Consider the following 23,684-nt stretch of genomic DNA (forward strand, 5'->3'; position numbering starts at 1 on the left):
TCTGTGTGGATTAGTGACTGGTCCCCCAGTCTGGCTTTAGAAAGGAACTCAGTCAGCCTCCTACCTCCCAGCTTGTGTGTTCTCCAGGCATCCCTGGTAGGAAAATGGCTTCGGATTTCTTAGAGGGACCTGGGATGTACAGTTTAGCTTGGGGTGCATCTGTCTCAGTGGCTGGGTCAAGCACTTGTCATCCTGGGGACAGATTCAGGCAGACAGGATTTTAATAGCAAAAAGAGTAAAAAATGCCTCTCAGCCCCCAAATCTGTGTTTCATAACTGTTCATTCCTGGGAGAAAATAAATACATCTGCTATACCTCTGCTGAGTACTAATTCATGTTCCCTGCTCCTCCCCTTTAGCTTGTTTTGCCTGACATGGCTTTTGTGTGGAAAGCACTAAATACAACTCAGTTGACATTTGCCAGTCAACTTTTTCAATAGCAAATTCCTCCCTGCAGGCACTTCAGCTATTTTCCACAAACTAGTGCCATTAGCTGTTTCAATGCAGTGAAAAATCAAGTTTTGGCTTTTTTTGTTGTTGCTTTGTTGTTGTTGTTGTTTGGGGTTTTTTAATCCAAATATATCTCTTTCTACATTCTAGCTAGAGGGAAAATGATGTAGAAAAAATTGATCTCAGCCTTTTTCAGCAAGTATTTGACTAAAATTTTGCTTTATTTGAGCCCTGCCATGTGATGCTTGTTCCTTTCTAATGGATTGGTTTGGTGTTCTGGTGGTGTAAGTCACTATCACTTTGCCATTATACAAGAAGAAAAGTTCTTCCATTCAGAGTAGCCTGCTAATTTTGCCTCTTTTACCTTCACTTCATTACAACATTAGGATCAAGCCTATGTAAATTGCTTACCTTGCTTTAACCTGGTGCTGCAGCCCTTTGTCCCAACCAACAACTGCACAAAACAAGATTGCAGTGCACATCTGCTTATTGCCCCAAAAATCTGGAGAAGAGCTTTTTGCCTCCCTTGTACCTCACGCAGGGTTCTGGTACTGCTGGAAAAAGGAGGAGACGTTCAGGAGGAGAGGAAGCACTGGGCTTTGTTTCTCAATTTGCTTTTTAAATTCTTCTTTGCCCTTTGAAAGCAATTCCTTAACATGGGAGATTAGGGAAACAGTTTCTATTCTGAGTCATGAATTAAGCATATTAAGTTTTAGCAGAGACTTGGGATGATACAAAGGTTCCATCTTCCAGCCATAGAACTCATGTTCTGTCCCATACCTTTTTTTTAATTAAAAAAAAATCTCTGTTCCCCAAAGCCTAGGAATAGTAATTAAATTGTAGCTGCAGGAATAATGACAGATATGGGCCCCTTGCCTACACCTTTTCATCTCTGCACCCATCTCCCATCTGTTTTTTGTTTGCCCTAAGGCTTAAGTGGTTTCAAGATCCTCCTCTTGCACGCATGTTCTCACCATGTGCCCATTTTAAATCTTTGCAGGTATTTTAACGAATTAATTAAATGCCAGTTGTTGACCTCAACACAAGTAGATCCTGTAAGTCCTGACTCGCATCAGGCGCTTTTCTTAGCACAGCAGCACTTCTGGGGGCTACAAATTGAAACCTTTGTGTTGTCCAATAACTTTCTGTTCTAAACACCACTCTGTGTAACCCTGATTTTGGCTTTCCCTGCCAAAGCAGGAAAAGCAAGGGTGGCATTAAGGACATGAAAGGCAGTATTTCGGGAAGCGCTCAACCACATAATCTCCTTGGATTATTTTAGGGGTTTCCTGGTGTGGTGGGTATCAGCACAGCTTCCAGCTACTGTGGGGCAAGTCCAGTAAGAGCAGGTGGGATTTATGGTAGCACCTGTAATACTGGTGGTAGGTTTGTTCCCTCTAAATGCATCTTGTAAAGGGGGTGCTGGTGCTTCTCATAGTGTTACTGGGTAATAACCTGGAATGCAAAAACGTGGTCAGTGCTGGAATCCACGTAGTGCCATGTGAGAACAAAATGCTGTAATGATAATTGCTCATTATCTAATTATATGAGAACTTACAGCCCCAGAGGGTGAAAACTAATTAAATGGTTATTCGGTCTTAAAATGGCAACAAAGAAATGAGGAAAACTCACTCTTTTGGCTCTTGTTCCAGTACTGTCAGCAAAGTCACGTGTTGCTTGAAAGGTGAATAAGACAGTCCAGCATGGATAAAACTCTTCCCATCCTGCTGCAGGGATTGAGGCAGGGAGCTTGCTTTTAGGAGAGTCATCTGCTTGCTCAAAAGCAGCTCAACTTTGGAGCTACAAGTCAAAATTAAGGAGGATTGAGTGGCCCAGGTTATCCAGGAAGGCAGGCAATGCTGGCCCTCAGAGCAGTATGGGTCACCTTTCACATTTGCTTGTGCAGAATTTTAAAGATGAAGCATCTGGAGCGTTTGGGCCCTTGGTGTGGATGCAGGCGCTGGGGACAGGCCTTGGTTTTACCCCATGTTGAGACATGTGGTTTCCACCTAGGAAAAAACTGCCTGGCAAAAATAAAGCAGTGGAGTTTTTCCATATAATTCAAGACCCTGCAGCTTTTGCTCCAGCAGTACTAGACCTCTGTGAAACGCCTTCTCCTGAGTGCTGAATCCACCAATGATTAGCGCCTTGGGCTCTAGTTTAACTTTCCAAAAAGTACCAAGAAACTCACCTTGAGCCACGTGTCTTCCTTTGGAGCCCTCATTCCTGCCTCTCAGCATTCATGTGTTATCACTGCCCTGGTAAAAACACCAAGCCCTCACTGCTTAAACCAGGGTGCCCCAAATACAAGGGATGGGCCAGCCTTTTCAGAGCAAACACCCCTGACCTGCTGTTCCTGGAGCTGTGAGATGAAGGCAGGCAGCAAAGTGTGGCTCAGCACTTCAACTTGAATCACAGTGGTGCTCCGGCAAGCAACAGGTGCTGAGCTTCTGTGGGATTGGGGAATGAAGCACTGCTCTGCCTGTCCTGCCAGTGTAACCCAATACTGTAGGCATTCTCAAAACAGAGTCTGTAGGCTGTAAAACACACCTGCACAGTTATGGTGCTCTCTGGTAGTTCACAGCTCACACCTGGGACATCATGGCAGACAGTGGTTTAGAGCTGCTGGCTTTGGAGTGAGCTACAAAGCCCAGATACTCACACCACCAGAAAAAAACCCTTCAAACATGACCACCAAACATGAGAAGCAGGATTTCTGCCCTTTCCAGAGCCAGGGACTAATGATATTAATCATAAAAGCATAATTAGATTAGGAATGAAATTTCAGTGAAAGCAGCAACACCCAGGCAGTTTCTGGGGAGCAGCTGATGTGCTCTTGTCCACACTCTTGGAGCTACAGGGGTGTGTACTTTTTTGGGTTGTCATTGATTGCAGAGCTGTTAGTTGGATCTCTCATATTCAGGATGGCTTTTCCCCTACTTTCCCAAAAAGCATAGTGCAAGTTTCTGCTATTAAAGGTGGGGGGTACTAACTTGGGAGGTAGGTCGGTCCCCTGTAAATCAGAACACTTGCTATTTCTGGAGGTTTTCCTAAGGAGTGGAGTGGGTCAGAAGGAAGTGCCTCCTTATTTTTTTAATTACCCATCCCCCCCGACATTGTAACACAGTTGTTGCTTTCAAGAATATGCATGGTCTGTTTTCTTCAGACTATTGGCTCATCTGGTAAAATAATTAGCTGTTAGGCAGACAGAGGGAAAGGATTACATCTGCACAAGACAGGAAGACTGGGACAGTAGAAGGGGGAAAAAAAATTCCCTGCTTGAATCACAGCTGCCCACCATGCATAGTACAAGAGCTTGCCAAAAGTATTCAAATTGATTTAGGAAGAAAAGCTGAGGAAACCATTTAACCCCAGCCTGCTTGGATCTGTGACAGTATCTCTAAGGGCTGCTCCACTCCCACTTTGGGCCAAAAGAAAGGTTTTCAAGCTGTGTGTTTGCCCAACCAGCCTTCCTGCATCCCCCTTCCTCTTTCGCAACAGGAACAGAAAACACAGACTCATTGCTGGGCACGAGGCTGTGAGCAGCTTTCCACACCAAGGAAAAGCCAAAGGTGGGAACACTCACTTCGTAGTGATGGGGTTAAGTTGTAATTGGATCATGTGATTAAAACCAAGAGCCAGGCAAGTTAGTCGTGACTAATTTTGGGCAATGGGAACCTTTTTGCTGCCTGCTGTACACTCTGAACTAAGCCCCTTCTCAACAGCAGTGGTCAGCATGTGCATTGTCTGCAAACAACCTCTTCAAGTCTTCGAGGCCAAAATCACTTGCTCAAGAGTTTCCGAGCACACACATCCGTTGCAGATCACTCACAAGCACCAGGGAGGGTTCTGCACCAAAAAATGAGTAGCAATAGTTCAGACATGTGAGTCATACAGCAAATCCCTTCCCCTGCTGAAATAAATCTCAATCTGTATAAATATGCTCATTTAATGATTAAAAAATAGGGTGTCTAGAGTATTTGGTCTTAGAATCTGTTGTCTCTGGGACCATCTTTTGCTGCAGGAATCCCAGGCTCAGTCTCAGCAATATCTTTGGGAAAAATCCACAAAAAAAAAAAAAAAGATAAATGCAGAGCTGCATGGAATTGTATCCAAATCAAATAAATGTGCTATAATGCAGGTGTTTCAATACTTGATTTCAGGTGCTGGTCCCACCTAAGCTGTGGGTGGGCTTTTCTTGCCAGCTGCAGCAGCCAACTCCAGCGTTAAGCCCCTCCAAACCTCTGCTCAGCTGCAACATCCTCTATAACAGGAGGCCTTTGGCACATAAGCTTTTTTCCAGTTAAAACCCAAGTTCCCTCGGTACCTAAAGGTCTGCTGTGAGGCAAATGCAGATCTGTTGAGACCCTGACAGCACTGAGCAGGTATGTGCTGTGTCCATGCCTAAACCACAACAGCCCCTACCAGCAAAGCGTTCCCCATCAAGCTCGCCTGCAGAGCCAGGCTGGAAGATCTGTGCACAAGATGTTTTTGGATCAGGCCTCTCACAAAAACAGCTGTGGGAGGAAATGGGGCCAGTAGTCAGACCACATTTACCATTAATATTCATTTATGCACAAATACTAACACAATCATAGAGGACTTCTAAAGGAATGAGCCTAAGTACCTCCAGGAAGAGGCAGCTCTGTGCTCTGGACAAATGATTTAGAGGCCACTGAAAGGAAACCCAAACCCTCTTCCTCTATTTCAAGAGAAGGGCCTCTCTTGCAGAGAGTTCCTGCCTGTGCATCCTGATGAGGAGAAGACATATCCTTATAACACAGGATGAAGCACCTGGCTGGCTTTGAGCACTGTCCTCAGGCTCTCCAAGGGTTTGGCAGCTCCTTGCCCACAGCTGACCAAATCCCAAGGATCCATTGCACCCCCTCCCACATGCACCAGCATGGAAAAGGTACCTGGTAACCCCTAGAACTGGCAGCTCCTCCAGGCTACAGGGAAGCCACATCCTTGGATAAATTCAGATCTCCAACTGCTCTGCAGCTCCTGCAGGAGAGAGATGATCCTCCCTCCTGGAGCACCAGAGCACTGAGCAGGTATTGGACATAAATGTGAGTCACAGAAAGCTCAGATACAGAATTAACTCAGGTTATACCTGTAGTTATATGGATATGCCTGAGGGGATATGTTTAGATAGAAAAGGAGCAAAAAGGTGTTAAAACAGAATGACATATTTTAAATTTTGACTGTGGTTAATTGGAGGCCCCTGAATCACATTCCCGAAGCAAACAGGTTTAAGAAGCGAGGCAACATCCCAAAGAATGACAGGTATCTACTGCCCCAAACTCAGAGCAGTGAAGTCAAGGCATCAGCTCATGGCAAGAGAGAAACGGAATAAGAAAAATACCACTCAAGCACGGAAAACTGAACAGAATGAGAAAGAGACAAAGAGAGGGAAGAGGGACAACAGAAATGACCAGGGAAGGAGGGAGGGACACCAATGAGAGGGATACCACTGGCTTACTAACCATAGTTACACAGTCAAGACCTCTGTGACAGACACATTTCTGGCCCTTGCTTGTGACCATGCAATCAAGCAGAGCCCAAGGATGCACCACAGAAGGCATGGCCTGTCCCCCCTTGTTTTGTGTGAGGTGACAACAGTGAATGTACAAACGTGCGGCACTTTTAGCAAGGTTTAAGGTACAGCACATGCTCATCCCTGGCCAGACTCCTGAAGTCAATGAACTGAGCCCCTGGATGGGTTAAGAAAGGCTTCGAATGGTGCTCAAGGGGTCCAGAGAAAATTTTCACTTGTTCTAGCCCTGCACTTTTAGTTGAAGTACTTGATGTATCAATGATTACTCCGTGATGGAATCAGCTATGTCACAGGAAAGATGGAAGTTTGGCTTTTCCTCAGTTCCATTTTGAGGGGCAAAGCCTAGAAAAGTGCACAAGAGGGAGAAGACATAGAAACCTCCCCAAGGTTTGCTCAAGTTCCCTGCTCATACGGAGAAGTTATTAAAGGGTAGGGAGTGTAAATCCACTAACACCAGGAACACATTGTCTTTCAAACCAAATCCCTCTGTGAAGGAGCAAACACACCAGACCAAGTCCAATACCCATGTCATTGCCTTGTGTAGACAGTTAAGCATCACCTTACACTGATGGTGCATCTGACTTTCAGTATCTGCAAGCACAAGACGATGTCTGCCAACTTCAAGGGCGATACTCATGTGCACAACAGGCAGGATGGAGCTTTAAAACCACTAGTAGTTACACTTTTACTGCCAGAAGTAACATTTTAATCCAAGTATTGGCTCCTGACAGAGGCTGTGTTCTGAGACACTCCAACATCTTTGCTCCATCTAAGTAATTGCAAATGCCTGTCTTTAATCTATTTTCAAGAATTGTTGGCTTTGTGGTTTTTTTCCTTTTTTCCCCTCTTTTTTTTTTTTTAAGTACAAAAGAAAATGTTTCTGTGTGTACATTCATGGCAACAGAGTTACACAGAGACATAAACTAGTGGAAGGTCCATATGTTGAGAGAATATCATCTGTAATGAGAACTGCTGCATTTTTGTAAAATGTAATGGGACAGATACACGGCAGCTGTGGGTTACTCAAGAAGCAGCTAATTTAGCAAGCTGAATTCAAGGATATTTCCCAGATCTCCCAAACAATGAATAGCAGTGTTGTTTAAGATTACCATTATGCCTTACATCCTCCTTTGACTGGAAGCAGGGGGAGGAAGCCTCTATCTGTGCTTCTGGGGCAGAAGTACACGATTAGTGCCTCGCTATCATAGGAAGTCCCAGGGGAGCAAGGGGGTCTGGACTTGAAGGAAGGAAGGAAATTGTGTAGGATAAACAAAAAAGAGCCTCGGGAAAGAAGTTGAGATGGGCAAGGCTTGGTGAAAAATAGAAAAAAGAAGTTAAAAAGGAAATGTTGAAGAGACTGACTTGAGTTCTAAATAATATTAAACTTTAAAACAAAGACACTATCTTTTGAAACAGCATGAGAAATTTAGCAGGTTTGTACTTCTGTATATTTAGGTTTCTCTAAGGCAAGGTATTACTTAAATAATTTTCAAATATACAAATAGCAGAATTTTTAAGGCTTAGATTTTACTTTTCCAGGGATTTTACTTACCCTCCCCCCTATAAAATGAAAGGAGATACAGACAACCTGGATGTGACAGATGCAATCACAGCTCCATTTCACTGTTCACTGAGGACATGAGGCTGGTTGCTCAGTTCTCCCAGGGTGGCTGGTTTACCGACAGCCCAGTTTGCCTGCAGCCACCCCAAAGAGCCACAAATTCATTGCTAACTCATTGTGGCTGCCCTGGCCCACAGCACAGCCCACTAGACCCAGCTGCCCTCAATTCCCACTGCAGCTGGAGCCAAATGCCTCATATTGAAAAGGAAGATACATCAGGAGACCCACTCGAGGTTCTGCTAATTTGTGTATTAAAACAGATTATATTAACTGTTGAAAAAAAATAAAAGGGAAAAAAGAGGAAAAATTAAAAATGGGGCTACTTCAAACTCTGGATCCCTACAAGATCTTTATTTTTTGTGGGGCTCTGCAGTGACAATGACAATTTGCAGCCACCCTTCTGCAACTGAGAGACAGAGAGGGAGGACAGAGACTGGCTAGTCTGGAATAAGTTGTTGCTGGTTTTACACATGTAAACAAAAGTGACCAAGCCCTCATCAAACTAAGAGATTGCCTGAGTGAATAGACTTTTAAAGGATTTTCAGTAACTTGGTAGTAGTAAACTGAAAATGACATTGTTAAATTAAGATATGTTGCATTTATCTGTTTCCTGGATCACGGTATTAGAGTTTCCTCTTGCTGTACTGTTGACACAACCAAACCCTCTGCCTCTCTATAAAACAAAAGTGCTTGATTTCCACACAAATGGAATGAGCTTACACAAGAGAAGTACGAGGAAAATCCACCTCTCCTGGCCAAGCTCATCTCCCTGCTCCACTAGTGGAAATCAGGAGTAAATGCCTAAAGCTCCAAAACTTGATGTGCACTCCTGGGGTAGAGCAGAGCAGAGACTCGTGCTTTACTGATAGAGTCATTCCCACAAGCCCAGTTTAAGAAATTCATTATAGCAACAGGCTCAAGACAAACCTTTTGCTTAGTTACACAGAGATGGGATCGCTCCTTCTGTTGAAATCAATGTTAAAACCACTGAGTGGCTTAATGTAATATAGCATTTGGGTCTCCAAAGTGTTTCATGACAGAGGAGCACATCTGGAGTCAGAAAAAGGCTATCCTGGGCCAAGGACTTTGCTCTTTGCCATATATGAACTACACGTGCAAGTCTGGGTGTGATTCTGCTCCTAATGCAGCTGAAGTGAGACAACACAGCTAGAAGTTTGGGAACTACCTGAAATAAATACATTTTAAATTAGACATTTTTTCTTCTTAGAACCTTTTGCACTGACCCTTTATATTTAGTGATAAACAAACACCACTCTGCTCTTGTATCAGAATGCAGTTCCCAGAGCAGCTCATTCCTTTGCACAAGGACAAAAGCCCAGCCCATCAGCAAGAGGAGCTGGAGTTTATTCAGGAGTCCATAGGAAACAGCTGTTGCTTTCAACCCAGCCTCTCCTTTATCTCCTGTATTGTTTATTCATGTCTCAGCTCATACTAGCCACTGTGAGCAGGTCAGGACTCTGCACTTCAGAAATCTCCTCAGAAGCTGATGGAATTCAGCCCAGTGCCAGTAGGATGGAGGAGCTGGGATTTATATTATTCAATTCCCAGGTGGTGACAGAGGTAAATTCCTGACTTCATTAGCTAATAGAGACAAGAGCCAGGCCTTTGCCCCGGATTTTTGCAGAGGGGGCAAACATTCAGTGAGTTGCATGAAAGAAAACAAATGCAACAAGCCAAAAATGGAGCGTGCCTTTGGACGTTTCTCCCCTTCTTCTCTGAGTTTGTTGACAATTCCTTTGTATTGCAAGGGACATTTACTCCCCCTCTCTTCTGTAACCATGTAGTGAGTAGGATTGTGCTCACAAACCTGCAAATGTTTATCTGTAAAGGCTGTGCTGTGGTGTAATGGCTTTTGGAAGTGGTCTGGAGCCCAAACAGACCAGGGACATTTCTACAGAGAAGCACGGAAAAGGCACAGAGCTGTGATCCCAGTAAATTTGCTGGAAATTTGCTACCAGGCAGAGGCAAAGACGGCAGTAATGAGCCCAGTGTGAAGAACAGTAAAATAGAAGGCAAGGCTCCCACGTCCTCCTTCTAACTGCCTTCATTTGTCTCTGTTTCCCAGTCAAAACGTGGGTGTAATTGTTCAGGCATAGCATGAAGCTTTAAAGACTCACAGTGGATCCAGCATAGCAGGAGGACAGCATGATGTCAGCAAGAAGTGAGTTGTTCTCCTCAGCAGTGAAAGAATCAGTGAGTTAGAAATCCAGGGATGTCAGTTCAAACCACAGAGCATTTGAGCTCAGCAGATTGGCAGTGGACAGAGCCCTCCCCTTGCAGAAAAGCTTTCCTGAGTTGCAAACCACCTCGAGCTGTACGTATCACTCACACCCTAGAAAGCTCTGGAAAACCCAAAGCAGTGTCCCCATGGGGACAGAAGCAACATGAGTTTGCCACGTAGAAGGGGAGAGGAGAGGTGAGTGCCTGCTCGTGAGCAGACCTCTTTCCATTTAACAGCAGATGAGAGTGTCACTTATTTTCACAAACAGCTATTTAACATAAGGAAACGTAATGAATAGAGAACAGCAGATAAGGCATAAATTATACAGCCAGCTAAAGAATATGGCTCCTACTCGACTTTAAAAGGCAGGCCAGATGTCTTCAGATACTGTCGGCTGTTAGTCGGTGTCGCAAAACCCTTTCAAGCTCAGCTAACTCGAGTCACAATGTGCGCTTGATTTGCTTGGCTGAACGGGGAACTTCCCGGGCTGGGAGCAGGATCTACGCGCAGCTGAAAATACGGTGGGAATGAGTCAGTTCCTTGGAGCTTGCGTGGGAGGCAAAGACAGAACTGTGGGTGGCTTCAAAGTGTTAAACAGCCTTTTAAATTCAGGCCTGGTTTCTCAGAGGAATAGAGAAACAGAGCTATTCACCCAGTCTGGATTTAGCTCCGTGTCTTGGGTCAGTCTTGAGAAAATTGCTCTCTGATAGTAAGAGCCACTTCCTGGGCTGCTTTGCTCCCAAGCCAGTTCGACTTCAGATGTAATTCTGTGGAGTTTAACAGCAACCCAGTTAGTCCCTCACCCTTAGCAAGGCAGCAGCAGCTGGCCCTTATCTCCCAACATCTGCAGGCTGCCTCCAAGGCAAGGCAGAGCCTCACCACCTTCAGGTCAGGCGTTTGTCTGTCCATGTCAGCTCACTGCATCTCCCTGCTTTGGCTTGAGCTGCCCGGGATAATAACTCTGCCAACACAGGCACCTCAGGTACCCACCGCCTATGATGACAGAGACCTGCTTCAGCCTTTCCAGCTCTATATTGGCAGGGAGTTTCCTCATCCCACAGTCTATCATTCCACCTCTGCTGCCAAGAACTTTGGGATGTGGTCCTACCCACAACCGGTTTGCACATAGAGGGGAAAGGGGATGCTGTGGGTTAAATTACCTGGTGCATTGGAAATTCAGGCCCTGTCCAGTTAGCTCCTGCCAACTGTTTGCCATTCAGCCTGGTTCTCTATACTGCAACTGGAGTCTGGTCAGCTCTAAAGAGGATTTATTGCTTTTACTGGATCAGGCTCACCCTTCCATTTAAGTGGATTAATGTGGGTTAGCTCTAACTTAGCTCCACACAGCATTAGCCAAGTCAACAGAAAGTTCCCTACTACTGGCAATGTTGTTGTTTTTGTTCTGTCACGATGAATTTTTAATGCTCTTTCTGTGCAAGAGCAGCTTTGCAAAATCTTAGACTTCTGCTTTCCAACTTAAGTGATTTGGCATGTGAAGAATGCGATGAATATTTAAACCTGTAGTTTGGCATAGGCTCCTCAGAGCAGCCAGAAACCTAGTCCTGGTCTTTTGGGGACTAGCCAGCAACAATGCAAAACCCCAAGCCTGGAGGAACAGCACGGGGAGCTTGTGAGGTTACATCAATCTTCAGCACTCAAGCTAAATCACCCTAAACCCATAATTCCTTAGATTCTTTTAATTAACCTCAGGATTCATATGGAGATGCTGTACATGGGTGGAGCTGTGGGTTATTTGATAGATGACTCAGATCACTCTGACGGTCGTATTTTATCCACGTGAGAGTAATTGTTGAAGGCTGTTATTTACCACTGGAACCAGGGTCCCCATCCCACTAGACCATGTGCAATCATATGGTAATCTCTGCCTGGAAGAACATACAATCAAACCAGATTAGACAAAAGGGTCAGAAAGGAAGGGACCCCTCTTTTGCCCTCATTGTACAGATGGGTGAACTAAGGGCTCACACACACATTCAAGCAGCCACCAATTAAGAGTTTACTGTAACTCCTTTGTACACAATTTAGCCCACAGCAAAATCAAGGCAAATCGACTTAGCTTTATTGGCTGTAAAAGGGCACCCGGTTCAGGAGCCACCACCAGAAATCCTCCATCATCCGCTCCAACACACAAGGATAGATGCTGGAATTCAGCCAAGACAATGTGGCTTTCATCTTTTACATGAAAGGGGGCTCCCTTTGACATTTTGAGGCCCACTTTTTTAAGAACTGTTATGCAAACTTCAGCTCACATGAGCTTGAACAATATGGAGGTGCATAGTTGTGAAACTTTCAAAGTAAGCAACGTTTCCGTGCGCTCTGGAAAGATGGACGTGGGAACAGTCCCATTGGACTGAACAACCCCAACAGATATCAGTTTGCAACCACCAGCCATAAAGGATGGCAGTGTAAACAAATTTCTGTTCTCAGTGTCCCCCGAGCCACGTTTTTTGTAGGGATATTAGCATGGAAAGATGCACATTTCTTCAGAAATCACTGTTGCTCTCTATCTCAGTGTGCCTTTCTGGAAACCCCAGATTTAAATATTGGCAGTTCTGGGCTATTTAACTTGTGAAGCCATCACCCCTCCTGGAGCTGGTGGGCTTCCTCACACATGATTATATTTAGGAGGCTCCATAAGCTGGTATGTCATTATCTCAGTGTGTTAATTGATTAAGTCTGGCCTACATACAGTCAGCTGGACTATTCCCTTTTGGGTGGTTATTATTAGCAAGACCCAGACATTTTAAGCCTTTTGGAGACCAGGAATCTCTCTCATCATGCAAGTAGAGGCCCATAGAAATCCCTTGGAATCACTGACTACTACCAAAATTTAATTTCATAGATGGAAAGATACTTATATTGATGCACGAGAAAGTGATTAAAAAAAGGCGAAAACAGACAACAACAAAAAAGAAAATCATCCACCTACAGCCCTTCAGCTATGAATTAACAAATTGTGAAGCAGACCCTTTAGCAGCTACAGCCAGACTGAAAAACACCAGGGCATTACTTAACACATTTCTTTGCCCTGATTGGGAAAACATGTCACTTCCCTCCTAGATATCACTGGTATATGTTAAAACAAGTATTCCACAAGCGATGAAATAAACAGGGCTTGGTTTCCAGAGGATGTGTCTGAGCATGACTGGCTGTTTAAGTGAGAGGTATGGTGTGAAAGCAAAGCTGCTCTTGTGGGGTTGCTGTTTAGTGTCCAGCAGGGCATGACTGCCAGCTGAGTTTATCCACAGGTAAGGCATTAATTACAAGGGTTTTCCCACAGTTTTCCTGGTGTCTAATCAAGGGTGAGCTCAGCAAGAGTACTTACTAACAGCTCTCTGTTTTACCCAGCTGCCTATTTTGGGAGGCCTGTAGGAAATTAATGTCTTTGAGACCTCAGTTTGGTTTTCCCTGGACATGTGGCTCAAGAATCACTACTGGAGAAGACCATTACATGCAGCAGATTAATGGTGCAAATACAAGTCTGCCAGAAACCAAGCCAAAGATGAATTTGCCTCTTTACTCCAAGCTGTGATTAAATGCAATGAGGCGCAGAGCCTTAGGACCCACATCTTAGAAAACCCCACACCTACTATTTTCAGTGATCTGTGGCCTGATTTCCAGAGATGCTGCTCAGCTGTAATTCATATTGAAGCAATTAAAAATCACTAAACAATCAAATTAGAGGTCTCAAATTAGGATCCAAACATCAACCAGTGAGTTTCTGCATCAGAACCACTAAGTTTCTACTATTTGGCTGAACTGCTTATGTGACCAGGCTTGTTTTAAACAAAGCAGGTCTTTCACTTGTGTTGCTTTTGACTAAGACTGAATAAATGACCCTTAAATAGACTGTGATGGCAACTTAGGCTGCAGAATTTTCCTGTATTTCATTACAGGGTATGGGAAAATGCATAGAGGACGTTTGCACAAAGAAATAAAACACACAGAGGCATTCTGGTATTGTGTGTATTAGCCAGGCTCTTAGAAAAATAGCTGCCACTAACTCTGTATTTTGAGGTTGATTATACTTTACTGAAGCCAGTGGGAAGTTTGCCACTGACCTCAGTGGGGCCAGTGTTTTACATCTATCAAGCTTATGGTTTCAGGAAAAAAATTAAGACATTCAAAATCTCTCTGAGCAAAGCCCATTGTAATTACGAGCCTAAACACACACTTTACACCTTCCTCTCAAACACCCAGTCCATCCTAATTTACATTCACAGCTACAGCACAGCTGCTTTGGAAAGTATCTGAGTTCCAGAAAACAAATACTATAAATCCAGCTCAGTGTCAGCAATCTGACAAATAAACAAACCAATAAATTTGCTGCCTTTTCACTACCCGCCTCATACCCTCAATCTGTTTTGGGTCTTTTGATACACAGGAGGCTTCAGAAAAGCAGAACATAGTATCATCCCAACAATAAGAAATTATGGTTAAAGGATCCATAAGAGGGGATTAAAAACCCTTGCCAGGAGAAGGATTTGGAGGAGGAGACACTGGCATTTGCATGATGGCTGCTATAGGGTCACAGCTCCTGAACATCATCCCGTTTGCAGGGCCGCCTGTATAAAAAATGGCTGGGATAAAACCTCAAGCTATCACTTCAACACTAGAGAAACCACCTTAGAAAATGGTAGAAGGGTTGTTGTGGTATTTTAGAGAAATCAAATATATTTCAAATAAAAATTTGTTAGGTTTAATGAACAAACATCACTGTTGTTTGTTGGTTTTCTTTTTAAGAGGCACATAAACATTCCTGTTTGGGGGGATAAATCAGTGACAAGTTGTCTGATGCTGGGAAGAAATTTCCTCTGCTAACAGATGATTCCAATACAGAGTTTCTTGTATTCTCTCCCTTTGAAGTATCTGGTAGAGGCTGTGGTTAGAGACAGGATATCAGCCTGACAAACCCCAAACATTTCTTGTAGCTCCAAGTTCAGATGGTCCCAAACAGCAGTTGTTCTGGTTAGAAAAAAGTATCACGCATTTACTATTAGTTCAAAAGCTCTCTGCTCAGCACCTGGATTTGCTGCTCTTCGTGCCACATCTTTACAACCACTTCCTTCAGGAACTGGCCATAAAACGTGCTCTGATGGTGACAGCTCTTAAAATGTTATGTATGTGAGTGAGTTTGAAAACACAGCCCTTTCAGAGGTGCTTCTTTGTTTCAGGACCATTTTGTACACAGGCACCATTTCAACTTTTTTTTTTTAAATCTTGGATTGGAATTTCAGCCTGGTATCAGAAAAGACTGCTGCCAGCTTGAAACCCTGTCTTGAAACCCTACAGCCTGTTCCAGACCTATGGCACTTCTGGCCACACATGGAAGTACAACTATGTTTCAGCCCCATGGCAGAAACTGTATTTAAACTGTGGAACTGGCATCATTGCAAAGGCTGCCTTTGCTCTGGCCAAATGGTTTGCCTCAACCCCCTCCATTTCAGACAGATAAATGAGTGAATGTACAGGCTTTCCTGGTTGCCAAAATGCCCCTGGTTTCCCCACAACTCAGTCCCTGGCCTCAGAGAAACAGCGTCACTGACCATCCAGCACATGACCCTCAAGCCACAGCAAAGCAGAAAATTCCCCTGAGCAGAATATATCTCTCTGCTTCACCCTATAGCTATTTTGCTTTCTGCTTTGGAACCCTTCTCATGTCTGTGGCTGGCTCAACCACTTAATAGGGTTCTGGGGTTTTCCTCAAGACGAGGATGTTCACTGAGAACTATTCACTGAGCGAACAGAGAAATCCTGCAGCGATCCCCAAGACTTGGGGTCACTGCACAGAAAACCTCATTCATTGTTGCCAAGCCACCAAGGTCAGCCACACAGCTGGAGTTTTACCTGTTTGTTTAGTTATTTAAAGGGTAACTATAACCTGGGATTTTAGCTCATGTTGGTAATTTCAGATTCTGGCTCCAAAAGGATGTGCACACACATGTGCATCTCTATGTGTTATATGTATATATATTTCCAGTTTGGCAACCTGACCTCAGCGTTGGGCTGAGTGCTCCTCTCAGAGGTACAGACCATCTCCCCTTCCTGGCAGGAATACATGGGAACTGCTGGAGATACTTTAGCTTGAACATCAAGACCTCATACCCACATGTGAATGTGCCACTGGGAGCTTCCTTCTAGGTAACCCTCCAGAAAACAAAATACAAAGGAAAAAAGGACTGTTTTTCTACTTATGTTTCATACCTAGGATGAAACATTTATCCTGCAACTGCATTCAGTCCTAGCTTCTATTCTGCCTTTTTTTTTTTAGCTTCTCAGTGTTTTCTGAAATAAATTTATTGGGATTTGAATTTTGCAACGTTCAGACTCCTGCACAAAACCAGCAGAGTACTGCTGCTTTTGGCTGCTCACACCAAAATACTCTCTGCTTTAAGTTGTGGCCAGCACTTTTGCAAAATGTGGTTGAAAGTTATACTTTGTAACCTGGCTTTTATCATTGTTCTCAGGAAGTTGTAAAGACTAAGCACTTTTAAAGTGAAATCACTTGAGCTCAGTAGTTCTGGAATTGGGCTTTTAAGGTTGGAAATGACTCTCTGGGGCACAAGGATGTTAATGCTTCAAATTTTAGAAGTGTCTGAGCTTTTAGTTTCTGAATCAAGTTGGAGCTAAATATAATCTGCATACTGGAAATCTCAGATTTGAAGATACATTTGGGAACATACCAGACTTTGATACTTCAAGGATCTCACTGTATTGTCAAGTTCCCTACCCCTGTTCTTTTCTAAGACTGAAATGTCACATCAAGAGCTCCGTCAGTCAATAAGATAACACTGGCACAGCACTGAACTGGAGAAATTAAAGAGTGTGAAAATCAGCACAGCGCTGGCTCAAAGCAGTAAGCCTGATAATAATCCCATCAGTTGCCTTAAAACAGATGTTGGCCAATTCTGCAGCTCATCATGACATAACCTTAGAAAATGCAAAAAAAAAAAAAAAGGAATGTCAGCTGATATGACATTTTCTATATAGTTAATAATAATTAAGTAATCTAGACAAGAATTAAGTTCAAGGCTGTGCATGACTTGGCAATGTCTTAGCCATCCCAAAGTATACATTAATTCCAGCTTCCCCTTGCAATGATACTTACTCCTAACATCAGTGACTCCTTAGGTGATTACATGGATTATATTAAGCCTGAAAATGACTTTCTATTTCTCTTGCCACCTGAGAGCACAGGGCTGTAATTGCTCATTCAGAGACATGGGATATAATGCAGCCCTCACAAACCTCTCTCTTTACAACCACCCAGAGCGCTGCCGTGAGATCCCATCCCACATGATGTTAGGCAGCAGTGCTGGAATCAAGCAGAAGCCAAACCAAAGTCTGTCAGCTCTTCCTAAATGAATTTACAAGTGGGGAATGGGGGAATGAGATGAATGGTATGGGATGGTTGTGCATGAGTGCAGGGAAGCAATTAAAAATATTTGTGGGGATCTAAGTATACCACCCCAAAAATACACACATACTTTCCACCATTTAAATATCTTGTCTCTGGGTGGAAGCCAAACATTTTTCTATTTATTTCCATGTATGTCACCAAGATTCTAAGGAATTTAATTGCCCAATTCAAAATGTTAAGAAAATATAGTAAGCTAAACATCCTGGATAAGGATAAGGTGTTAGGAGGATGTTAACTCACCTGGCATTGTGTGCTGGACAAAGTGTCTCCTTGTTGCTCTCAAAGGCTGCATTTCTTCTGTACAAGAAGCCAAGTTCTGTCTGTGATAAGCACTGAGAACACAGGCAATGATACCTCTTGTTTCCAGGCATCCTGACAGCTACTTCCAATTTGCATTTCTAAGTGGAATTAGCAGAGAAAGGAGATTTACACATCCCTGGCTGGTGGTTTGGTTTGTGTTCCATGCAGGGAAGCTCTTGCTGGAGCTCAAACTTCCCAATTAATCTCCAGAATGACAAGAGAAATGACCTTTGGATGGAGATGGTGGTGAACCTGTGCTCAGGATACTCCAGGCCAGGCTGTGGCACAAAATCCCCATATGACTTCATTAAAACTCTTGAACCTACTTGTCCTCACAACAGGGATAAGTCCATTTTGCCTATTTAAATTACAAGCTTTCCAAGCAGAGCGAGAAAAACTTAGAGCACTGAGTGATTAAAGGAGGCCAGGTGAACTCTCCTCAAGGAAAAATTCTGCCCTTGAAGGCAACAGCAGGCACCTACACTCCTGAGAAACACTTGGAATTTTACCTTGGTCCCTTGCAGGAAAACAGAGCTGTTGTAGCTGGAGGGACACACACGGGCACTCACCCCTTCCAGTTGCTCTCCATTCATCCTACAATTCCTGACCCAATTCTGCTTCTATGAGAAGTTTCTTGGAAGCATTTGATGCTTCCTGAAGGAGCATCATCTCCTTCCCCTCTAACTCTTTGGTTTCACAAGCTACAAGGAGAACAATACACACAAAGCGGGACTGTGTTTGTGTGAAGCCAAGGATGTATCCCCAGGAGACAGGCCTGGGGGTGAACTGGGTTGGCAATGCTGCTGCTAAAGCAGGGAAAGGGAAGATTTGGAGATCCACTCTGATCCAGGCACCTTTAGTGTCAAGTCTCTGCTATAAAAAGCCACCCTGCATTTGTTTGTGCCTGAAACTTGGCCTGGGTAAGAGGACATTATTCTAAAATGTAATTTGTATTGTGTTTCCTAGTAAAATAGGCTTTTTAAAAAACCTCTAAAATATTCAATCATTTCATATGGTTGCAAGCTTACAATATCCATACGTCCTCTCCAAACTCAGTCTCTGTAACTCCATCCTACCAAGAGGACAGTACCTGTCCCAGATGAGCAGGAGTAAATTAGCATGCAGAAAAGTTTGTTGCCATTCATGCTGCTTTGTATCTTGGTGGCACTTTGATTTTCCACAGGTCCTGGGTCCAAAGGTAGCTTTCTGGTTCAGTTTAGGAGTCTCCAGGCATAACCCACACCTTGGATTCACAGATGAAGCTAAGAGGACATTGCAGATGTCCTCTTACAATGCAAGAAATGTGGCTTAGCTGGACATTCTGCAGGACAAGCTAAATCCAAATGGCCAAAGAAGAGGGTTGGAGTCCTCCTGCCATAATTAGTTCACAGAGCATGGACTCTGAGCAACAGGCTGTCAGAGTCACTCTACAGCCAAACACCAACACAGACAGAATTATTTTGTGTGCAGGGAGCACCTGACCCTCAGTGTATGCCTTTGTCATGAGGGCTCCAGGTCTTTTTAAAAATACGTAACATACGTATAGTCGTCTAATAAATGTACACAGAAATACTTGCTTATATGAGCATTTAATATTTCTAGGAATATGTAAATAAAAAGTGTGCTCTTTGCCTCCTCTCTGACACACTGCTCCAGGCAGCTCTGCTGTTCAGCAGCAAAACAAGCAGCAACACATAAAAAGGAGCAACAGCTTGGCTGTGTTACCACTCACCTATGGAAAAACAAACCTGAGCTCTGCAGATGTGGTTGGTGGTGGCCTGAGCAACTCCTGTTGGAAATAATTATAAAAATTTGGATATACTCACTGGTTTTCCCCCAGTCCACTGGTGTCTGTTTTAACTGGGTTATTCTCCTGATATCTCCCATGTTAAGCCTCTCTGAGCAGGGATAGCAGTGCCAGGCACTTCGGGCATCTCTCCGTACCAGCAGCTGCAGACCCTCTCCGTGTGCCCTCAGGAATTGCGGTGGTTCTTGGCAGACACATCTGCTGCCTTTTCCTGCTCTCCCCTCCACCCTGCTTGGGTGAAACAAAGTAAAATAAAAACAGCCCCACAGCATATTTACCTTGTGTGGTATGAGGACCCAGGAAGAAGAGCAGGGAGAGCAGGAGGGAGCCCCAGCTGCTGCCACAGCCCAGGGCTGACTGGCGCGTGGGACCACAGAGACACATCCTCGTGCCAACACCCGAAAACCACCCAAAAACACCTGACAGAAGACCTGTCCTCATCCTCCCCACTGTGTCTAAGTGATAACAGCCCATGCCCAAGATCAGCAGCCTTTGCCACCCAAAAATGTGAAATAAAGCAGCTTTTTGCCTCAGAAGCCCTGAGGCATCTCCAGAGATGTCCCCATTCCGTTTCCCCCTCATTTCCCACACGTATGAACAGCAATAAATGGCATAATTTTGACAATAAACGGCATCATTTTGATATGATGTATTTATATTTACATGGTACATTTTAAAGCAATAGCTACACTGATCATACATATTAGAAACAATAAAAAAAGAAGTTAAGAACTAAAATGTACATCATACACTTGTATATATATTTTTTTTACACAGAGGTAAAAAGGCTTATAAAAATCAATACAACAGGGTTTTAACTTTTAGTATATAGATACATAATGATGAGGCTTCAGGCACTTTAATTTGTTAACGTGAGCAATAGCTTGGAAAAAAAAATAAACAAAAAACCAAAACCTTTCCACAACAGGAACAAAAAAAATTGGTTAATGTTTTTGTTACCACAGATACAAAAATAAAATCTGAATAATTTCTCTCAAATGATTGATGTCAGTATTGCAAAGCTGACTGGGAGAACGCTACACACTGTTCAGCAGCAGTGTGGAAATTAAGGAGAAATATTTACAAAAACCACCCATTTCTATCCTTGTGCCCTTACACCACTGCCATCACAAACCAAATAATGCACGCAGCGAAATCTACAAGTATTACAAAAACCCAAGAGAAAAGGGAGGAAGGAGGAGGGGGTGAAAAATAAAATAAAAAAAAAAAAGAGGGACTTTTTTTTTAAACTTTTATTTTCAGACATACAGAAAGGCTTGGAGTATGTCTACTTTATTTAAATAAATAGGGGCACTTCAAGACCGGACAAAAAACTGTAAGATCTTTTTGTAGTGTTGTGCTTTATAGAGAGAAGATCTTACAGATGTTTGTTTACATGAAACAACTTTTGAGAACAGAAATAAAAGGAAAAGGTTGTTTCATTATTTATTTTTTACGAGGCTGGCTTGATGTTAACTAGACACCATTGAGAGATTTGTCAACTGCTATTAGGCACAAAATATTTAATATTTCATTCAGCAAACCCAGACACATCACCCAGAGTGTAACACTCCATCCCTTTTCCACTATCATTCTTTTTTTTCTCTCCAACCGAAAAAATCCCCAGTAACTGCTATGAATTAAACCTACCCAACTCTATAGTGTAAAATAAGCACATTGCATACTTAATTCATGGTTGACTAGAAAGCTGTGATTAACTCTCAGAGGAACCGTTGGGACATTCCACCAAGAAAGAATGGCAAGCGTTCCTTTTACATTTATTTGGCAAATTAATTATTAAAAAAAAAATTCCTCTCTTTTAAGACTGATGTCAATGTGCAATAGAGGGAGGGAAAGGACATGCGCCCACTGGCAATTTACTGCAGAAAGAAATTATGGCAGGAACAGCAGTGCCAGCTTTGACAAGCCAATCCCTAGCTGCCTCAAAGTATTCAGATTGTACTATGCTAGTTAGAGCTCACTGCGCTAAATCAGTTTTTTTTATTTTTTAATAAAAATTATTTGGCTATTCCTTGTAATATATTAGAAAAATACTCTTTTTCCAAGCTAATTACAAGCCTTGTACACAAGACAACATGACATTAAAAAAATAAAAAAGAAAAATAATTAAAGTAATATTATCCTGCTGTATGCACCTTATGCATCCACTTGATAAACCTGGGTGGTGAACTGGGGAGGGGGAAAGCCAGGCAGACACCTTGGTCTGGCTCCTGCAAAGACTCACATGCTTCATCCTACATACAGACTCACAGGAACGCCGTCTGTGTGTCCAGTGCACTGAGACGTGTAAGTGTCTGGAGGATTGGAACCAGAGGTCACAAACTGGAAGTGGTAGTTAAGATCCTGGCTTTGGATTTTTAAATACCTGTTTAGATTGCTCGATGTTGTTTCTACAGTGGACGCATATGTTCTCATGCTCATGTATACAGAAAATAAACAAACACAATTTTCCATATAATCCACCACTTAATGCAGCATTTCCCCAGAATTGCCATAATAGTGCTTTTGACATTGCATTGCTAGTAATTCTTTGCATATCAACAATTTTTCTCATCTGGAACCTTAGTGTTTTATTCACAGATCATTACGTTGCTGGCTAATGAAGAACTTCCCTTTCGTTTTGGGCAGAGCTCTGAAAACACAGTTTGATTTTTTCAATGTTATTTAGGGAAAAAAGAAAACGCTAAAACTTAAGTTTCCCTTTCAAGTAGTGGTCTGAAATGATTACAGGTAAGGAGGACTACCAGATTCTCAATGGTTATGTGACTATGGTAACTGAGCCTTGCTTTCTGCTCACAGAGCTTTGTGAACAGAGAAATAATTTAAGATGTTTGCTGAAGGAAATGACGATGGACTCTAGAAGAGGAACTGCAGCTTAGATGGCTATTTTAGCTTTGGAAAACAGAACAAAAAACCCAAAGAAAACCAGTGACAGAAATACTGTGTTGTGGTACAAGTTTGTTACTAGCACACCTTCTATACACACAGTAACTCGACGGCAAGTTAAAATATCTTCCGAGTGAGATTCCATCCACTACACCGCCCCATTTCCAGAAATGCCAAAGGTTGCTAACACACTGATGGTACCGCACAAGCGGAGGCAAGACAGACACAACCTGGAGATGTTGTACAATCCACCACCATTTAAAGCAGTTCTTCTCTCAAACTCATTTTAAATGAAAAAAAACAACATGTACAAGACAGTCTGTTTTGATTACAGATTATTAATACAAAAGTCTATGCTGTAGGTTAGTTAGAACAGTTGATGAGCAAATCAATGCAGTGTGAGGCCCAGACGACCCAATGTAAAGTGATCCAAACTGGTGGTTTCTGGATGCTGTCGGGCACAGTGGCTGCATCAAAATGAGTGATCTCAATGCTCCAAAACCAACATGTTCCTTGAACTACAGAAAAAACGTAACACTTTGAATGCATCTGTAGTCATCCAGCAGCTTTGTGTTTTCCACCACAGCACCTGCACATGACCCCACAGTGGTAACAAGCCCGAAGCGGCAAGTAACAGCACATACATGGAGCAATGAAAGACAAGGCGATAAGGGCCATCCACCGGAGGCAAAACATTTCATCACTGGTGTCACACGAGCAAGGATCTGTATAGTCTCCTTCTGGGTCGGACATACAGTGATAGAGCATAGTGTCTGCGCACCACATACAGCTCACTCGATGGATGCAAGTCTTGACGCGGTCCGGAGCATCCTGGCATTGACCCCGTTTGTTCTCCTCGTGGTTGAACATGTCCCTGCAGTACATGCACCGTGACCTCTCACCATCTTCCTTCCGCCTGGGCTTGAATTTGACAGGTTGAGTCTTTATCACAGCACCCTTGATATCTTCACCCAGGTCAAAGTCTGAGTTGTCTACATAAGGATAAGTGTATTCGTGTTTTGAGGCCTCGCTTTTGGCAAAACGTACGTAGGAGTCCATGTCATCAGGATCAAAGTTCTTTCCTCGTGCTGGGGCATGGCGATAATCCTCATATCCAGTCATCCAGATCTTTTCCCGAGGATTGATGCGCACTATCTCCTCATCATCGTCTGGAAAGTTGACGTGCCGGTAGGATCGTGGTACTGACTGTGGAAGTAGGAATGGAGATGAAGAGAGAGAAAAGATAAATAAGCCCACTTTGCTACTGGCAATCAATGTCTCCTTGCTTCGTGAAGAACCAATATTTAACAATTCTGTCTTTCCTTCTTTGTACAACCTTCACCATGATCCATCACAGAATT

The 23,684-nt window shown here is 43.2% G+C and overlaps 1 protein-coding gene across 1 annotated transcript in view; it reads right to left on the reverse strand.

The window, feature by feature from the left end:
- Positions 1-20,050: 20,050 nt before the first annotated feature.
- The window catches only part of SPRED2 (sprouty related EVH1 domain containing 2), a 60,141-nt gene continuing 56,507 nt past the window's right edge, over positions 20,051-23,684 (reverse strand). The window contains exon 6 of the mRNA XM_071582079.1: positions 20,051-23,529. Within this exon, the coding sequence (XP_071438180.1) occupies positions 22,879-23,529 (651 nt within the window). The 3' untranslated portion in view covers positions 20,051-22,878. The remainder of the gene's footprint in view (positions 23,530-23,684) is intronic.

Source organism: Pithys albifrons, chromosome 2, assembly GCF_047495875.1.
Source record: "Pithys albifrons albifrons isolate INPA30051 chromosome 2, PitAlb_v1, whole genome shotgun sequence".
Taxonomy (NCBI): Eukaryota; Metazoa; Chordata; class Aves; order Passeriformes; family Thamnophilidae; genus Pithys; species Pithys albifrons.